The 6,986-nt window shown below is 34.9% G+C and overlaps 1 protein-coding gene across 1 annotated transcript in view; it reads left to right on the forward strand.

Annotated features, from left to right (window-relative positions):
• LOC136868525 (venom protease) overlaps positions 1 to 4,705 on the forward strand; it is a 143,517-nt gene extending 138,812 nt beyond the window's left edge. The window contains exon 8 of the mRNA XM_067144780.2: positions 4,375 to 4,705. Within this exon, the coding sequence (XP_067000881.2) occupies positions 4,375 to 4,542 (168 nt within the window). The 3' untranslated portion in view covers positions 4,543 to 4,705. The remainder of the gene's footprint in view (positions 1 to 4,374) is intronic.
• The last annotated feature ends 2,281 nt before the right edge of the window (positions 4,706 to 6,986 follow it).

A 6,986-nucleotide genomic window follows, 5' to 3' on the forward strand; every position in this document is an offset into this window, starting at 1 on the left:
TTGAACAAAATGCAGAGTAGTTTATTGGCCAACCTATCTTCGATTCCAAGAGCATCAATGTCAATGTCATTCAGTCCAATAAACATATCTAATTTCCTGTCATACATAAGTTTCGGCTTTATGGACATTTCATCTATTATAAGGGAACCAACCTTTTTGTTATCGTTCACTAACGACAGTTTTTCTACCAGTAATCGGGCTTTAGTTAGCGAAGTTATGCCGGTCTCCCCTTTTGAGTATCCAACATACGATTTCAACGTTCTTGGATGAGGAAGATGCAAAATATCGAGTGTTCTGAGAAGCCGATAACCAGTTGGTGACCTTGAAGATAATAGTACACAAATTTTAACTGTAGTCTCCTGGTATTTACATTTCTTTTTTCCAAAGCTCTGAAGTTGTTCTAACAAAAAGTTTGCTTTCATATTACCTCCCTCAGCTTCCTTCTGAATTTTAGAAACTCGACTTGCAAGATTTCCGGGATCCTTCTTTACCTTACTAAGTTCTGCTTCCAAGTCACGAATTTTTACGCGCAACTTCTTAATAATTGTCACGTGCTTTCTATTTCTTCTGATCTCCTTCCTTAGTTTCCTGGTAATGTATTTTGGTACTGTTGATTTTAGGACAGGAGAAAACTGTGTACCTACTGTTGTGGTGCCTACATTTATCAGGTCAGATTCTCCAGTATTATCAGGCACAGGAGAATCCGATTGTTCCACACATTTTCTCTTATTTCTTATATACTCATTTTCACTGTCCGTTCTTTCAAGCTGTCTTTTCTTAGGAGCTTTCCTACATTTTAAAGTGACTTGTTTGTGTTTGGGGAACTCTGTAAAAACTGAAGGGACTTTATTAGGCAGGAGCGTCTTTTTAGATGTACTTATACTAAAGTCTTCTTCTCTGAAGTGTTTACTGCACACCCTCGATTTTTCTGTAGGAACCCAGAGAGATCCCGGCTTGTCTCCTCTGCGAGATATAGCAACAAGCCACCATTCTTTTAAATCACTATTCACTGGAAACTTGTGAAATGAAATTCCACTACCCTTAATTTGTCGTGAATGACAATAAGGAACACAGCATTAAACCATGATTGAACCTGCGACTGCTTATTATCACAAGAATACACACATTCACAACCAACTCAATACACACGTTTAAAGGCGCGAACCTGGTAAACAGGGGGCAAGGTAGCGATCCTAGCGGCCCGCCAATGAACTGCAGTGTGACCACTTCTATAGCGTTTTACGGGCTCTATTTCCAGGCCTTGTATTATAGCGTAGGCAACGATCCATACACACACAGTCTAGCTACCATTCCCCTTTCCTCCAATCAAGATGCTTACAAGTTATAAGCTTGTTTGGTTTCCTTTTGAAATGCTGTATGTTGATTTAGATATAAATTCAACAAGTCGTTGGCCATTCTTGTTTGGAAATTTATGTGGAGTCCATTTTCCAGTTATATCTCTATACTCTTTTCCCCTTCCTAATTGGGTATTTAAGTCCCCTAATAAAGTTTTAACATTAGGCCTACATTTATTTACTTCGTTTATTATGTGTTCACGGAGATACCAAAATTTATCCACTTCTTTGTTTGTGTGAAAATTTGTTTCATTAAGAGGGGCATGGGCATTTATTATTGTATAAATTTTGTTTGTTGTTTTGAAGTGAGATTTTGCAATTCTCAGTGACATTGCTTGAAAATCAATTATAGAATCATTTTTAAATTCACTGTAAATCCTGTTTCAAATTGGGGACATTGATTCTTAACTCCTCGGTCAGGTATCCTATTATTAATTCTATAAATTATAAATTCTATAACCTTGTGTTTCAAAAGGTTCTTCCATCATATTTCTCATTTCTTGAAGGCCCACTATAAAACATTTTTGTTTATCTCATTCATCTGTAAAGAGCTATTTTATTTTGCTCAAGTCCACCGGCAAGCCGGTGAAGACCCTACTATCCACCACCTGGGCCACACCACGTCAGAGTATCACCTCTCCACCTGCTACGACACTGTAGTGGGTTCGTATATTATTATTATTATTATTATTATTATTATTATTATTATTATTATTATTATTATTATTATTATTATTATTATTATTATTATTATTATTATTATTATTATTATTATTATTATTATTATTATTATTATTATTATTATTATTATTATTATTATTATTATTATTATTATTATTATTATTATTATTATTATTATTATTATTATTATTATTATTATTATTATTATTATTATTATTATTATTATTATTATTATTATTATTATTATTATTATTATTATTATTATTATTATTATTATTATTATTATTATTATTATTATTATTATTATTATTATTATTATTATTATTATTATTATTATTATTATTATTATTATTATTATTATTTGTAGAAACTGAACTAGGAGAATTGACAACAGATGATATTATTTCGGTGATGCTGCGAAGCCAGGAATCCTGGGATCGCGTGGCAGTGTACGTGGAGAACGTCCTTCGTCAGAAGAAGAAGGATTTGGAAGCATACGAACGTTTGTAAAGGAGAAATGAAGAAAGAGGACGTCTGAAAGACAAAGCAAGATATCACCCTGAAGTAATGCGAGAGCGGTTCCGCAGTGATGATACACACCGTGGGAAAAGGGTGTGTGGTTTTTAGTGGGTAAGAATCCCACACACTTGAGGAGTGCAGACCCTTCACAAGTGTCTTTTGAAGATTTTCCACAATCCCTCGTAAAAAAAGAGTAGTAGTAGTAGTAGTAGTAGTAGTAGTAGTAGTAGTAGTAGTAGTATAACAACACATTAGTCCATAAATGGACACTGAATTCTCTGAACAGAAGCTATTAAAAGTATTTCAAGAGAGGATCAAAAATCCAGCACCCAAGGACATTCTTAATTTTGGAAAGAATCTGAGAGCATATGCACAACAGGAAAATGTCTGACTCTATAGTATCTTCAAGTGTGAATCGCAATCCCCATTTATACTGGTAAAATAATTCCAGTACTATTGCTTAAACAGTCTTTCACATACAATGACAGTATTGAAGGGAAAATTTCAAGTAACATGAAATTCAAAAACTGTTCATGGGCCAAAACAAATGATAATCAGTACTTGCTTCCATAATAGTTACATTGCTTTACCTCTAGCTATTCTCATACCCATTTCACCTTTGGGTCATATCAATTTTTCACCCGTTGCATTGGTTCTTCATATGTCAGCCTTCGGAACCTTAGCCGCTTTACAGGTAGAGACTGAAGGTCTGCTTGTAGGGGAATAGAATTGCCTTCAGAGACTTTTCACCACTCCTTCAGAAGGACTGCTTTCCTACAGAGGTGAACTGGAAGCCAGTTCAGTGAAGTTGATCTCGTAGTGCCACTGATAGTCCTCATGGCTACATTTAACTGTATATCAATCTCACTGATGTGACTGCTGCCTAACCAAACTGGGGAACAATACTCTACTATGGAATAAACAAGGGCAAATGTTGCTCCATAAAACACCAATGTATTTTGTCCCTAAGTTGTGTCTGCAAGTTTCCTGACAAGGTTTACTCAAGATTATACTTTCCGTGCAGTGTTAATTTGGTGGTTTTGGAATGTTAGTGCTCTGTCCAGGATAATACATAGATATCTTTATATGTTATTAAACTTTATGGTGCTGAGAGGTCCAAATCTTGGTGCAATCAGCACTGACGTTAAGAGATTAGAAAGATATAGACAACACACTTCTTTTTTTGTGACGTTTTCTTTTAGTTACCATTCCATGAAGCAAGACATGCTGTTACTCTCTTTAGATCTACCCAAAATTCTGCTCTACTAGGAGATTGCAATATCATCAGTATGGCAGAACATTTGACAGGGATGACCAGGCATTGTAGCTCAGGGGGTTGAGCGCTGGCCTTCTGAACCCAAACTGGCAGGTTCGACCTGGGCTCAGTCCAGGTATTTAAAGATGTTCAAATACATTAGCCTTGTTTACTAGCATGTAAAATAACTCCTGCAGGAAAAAATTCTAGCACTGCAATGTCTCTGAAAACAATAAAAATGTAGTTAGTGGTATGTAAAACCAATAATGTTATCATTACCATTCAGCAGGATATGTCAAAAGATTGAAGAGAATTGTATGTTGCAGACCTTCCAGACATGCCATGCTGAATGTTTGCAGAAGACACTTCAACAATAAATCAAATCACTATGGTGATTATCATCAAAATTCTCACACACACCAGCTCCAATGAATTTGATATTTGGTTTAAATAAACACTGATGAGTTGTTGAATCAGCAACATGTTTTCTATGTACTACAGAATATAAAAAAGTATATGTATTGTATTTGTTCCCTTATTGAGTGATTTCTCTTCATATTCCAGGGAGACTCTGGTGGACCACTTCAGATTGTGAGTCGGCACAACAAGTGCATCTACTATGTGATAGGTGTAACCTCATTTGGTAAATTCTGTGCTGCAGCAAACTCTCCTGGCGTCTACACTAGAGTATCTCGTTATCTGTCGTGGATCGTCGGTATTGTGTGGCCATGACAACTAGACTGATGTAGTATGATTAGATGAAAACATAGAATTAAAAAATAAGATACATTTATTACTGTGGGATTTGTAAAAATCACCTAATAATTAAATTTTACTTTGCTGATGACTGTTCAAAATAATTTTGTCTCAAACCAGAAATATATCAATCTTAGATAAATAATGTGAGTGAATTGAATAATGGCACAGGTCAATCTGCCATATGGTCTGACCCATTGCATTTCCTTCTGCCCTTCAGTCCTTCCCATTCTGAATTGAAAGATTTTCTCATTATATAGTAAAATAATTACAGTTATGTTTTATGCTACTTAGTTCGATAACTGAAGCAGTTGTGAGATAAATCTATCCCTTATTATTGATTATGATTATTATTGATTTGTTAATTAAATTTCACCTCTGAAATATAATGGAAGTACACGGTAACAAATATAGAATACTAGCTGCTGAATCCAACGTCAAGGGGTTAGCTTTTGTACAACATGCATCCGTCTTCATTATAGACTGTTTTGCCTTTGAGTATTCAGTCTGCAAGCCTCTGAATTAAGTGCATCCACGATCCACTATTTAGAACTAGATTTGTGGGCCTCATGGAGGTCCATACCCCTTATTATTAAGTCATCCAAAATAGACTCTAACAATCACCTCCTTGGTCTTCCTCTGATTTTCTTACTTTCCATGTCAGAGTCTATTATTCTCATAGGTTACCTATCATCCTCCATTCCCCTCAAATGATGCCACCACTGAAACTGATTTATGTGTATAGCTTCAACCATCAAGTTCATTCCTAACTGAGCCTTTATCTCCTCATTCTGAGTACACTCTTACCATTGTTTCCTTTGTATTGATTGAAAAGGGGGTTGAATTCTTTTTGTTAGGAGACTGATATCTCAAAAACTGAATATGTTAAAGATGTGAAAATTGGTATTTGGAGTCTCCTTTGAAAATAAAGAACTTTTTTTTAAATCCACTTAAGGGGCTTGAATCTCCTTTAAAAATAAAGAAATACAAATTTTTGTGGAAAAAATCAACTTGGGGGAGGGGGGTGAAAAGGAGTTGAATTATTTTTATGGAGATACATATATCTCAAAAACTTGATCTTACAGCTGTGATAACTGGTTTCTGGAAGCTCCTTTATAAAGAAAGAAACAAACACTTTTTTTTTTTTTTGAAAATTCACTTAAGGGGGGAGGGTGAAAGGAAGTGAAAAAACTGAATTCTTTTTATGGGGATACTTATATCTCAAAAACTGAAGCTTGAAAATTGGTATTTGGAATCTCCTTTAAAAACAAAAAAACCTGCATTTTTTTTGAGGGGGTGGAATCCACTCAACTGGGAGTGGGGGTGAAAAATGAGTTGAATTCTTTCTGTGAGGATACTTGTACAGTATCTCAAAAACTGAAGAGTTGCATATGTGAAAACTGGTCTTTGGAATCTCCTTTAAAAAATAAAGAAATATGTATTTTTTGTTTTCTGAAAATCCACTTAAGGGGCTGAAAATAATTGAAAAAGTGGGTGAATTTTTAAAATGGGTACCGATCGGTTTATCTACAGTACATGTCAAAAACTTAACATGTTACTTACGAGAAACTTGGTATTTGGAAATTCCATTAAAAATACAGGAAATGTATTTTTTGTTTTGGGAAAATACACTTAACAGGGGTAAAAAAAATAGTTGAATTATTTTGCATGAGGATACTTATATCTCAAAGACTGAATATGTTATAGACATGAAAATTGGTATTTGGAGTCTCCTTTGAAAATAAAGAAACATGCATTTTGTTGTTTTCGGTAAATCCACCGAGGTGGGAGTGGGGCTGGAGGAAGTACTGATAAATGGGTTGAATTCTTTTTATGGAGATACTTATATCTCAAGAATTGAAGATGTTACAGATGTGGATATAGGTATTTGGAATCTCCTTTTAAAAATGAAGAAACTTTTTTTTTTCCCTACTTGAGTGAAGACTGTTTCTCACGTGTACAGTTCTAAGTCACATGGTCAACTTAGCCCCAAAAGGCAATACCACAAACGTGGTTTACAAAGAGTTTCTGGGATAAATGAAACTCAATTTTTCGGCGAGTTTTTATACTTTAGGGGTTTTCACATAATGTCTTAGTACAGTACCGAGGAACGATTACTTTCATCAAATTACAAAGTCCACACGAGCGAAGCCACGGGTAACTGTTAGTACTCTATAAAAAAAAAGAAATAAGTTGCAGGATTGTCAGTGACTGCGAAAAGACCTCAACAATGTTTCAAGATGCACAGTAGACAGTGGTATGGTAGTAAATGCGGTGAGGAGTTGGGTTGTAATTCTCACCAAGAGGAAAAGCACTCTCAGTTTTAATTACTGTGTTGGAAAGGAAGTACCTCATGGGGATCACTGTAAATACCCAGGTGTGAATATAAGGAAAGTTCTTCACTGGGGTAATCATATTAT

Source organism: Anabrus simplex, chromosome 1 (assembly GCF_040414725.1).
Source record: "Anabrus simplex isolate iqAnaSimp1 chromosome 1, ASM4041472v1, whole genome shotgun sequence".
In the NCBI taxonomy this organism is placed as follows: domain Eukaryota; kingdom Metazoa; phylum Arthropoda; class Insecta; order Orthoptera; family Tettigoniidae; genus Anabrus; species Anabrus simplex.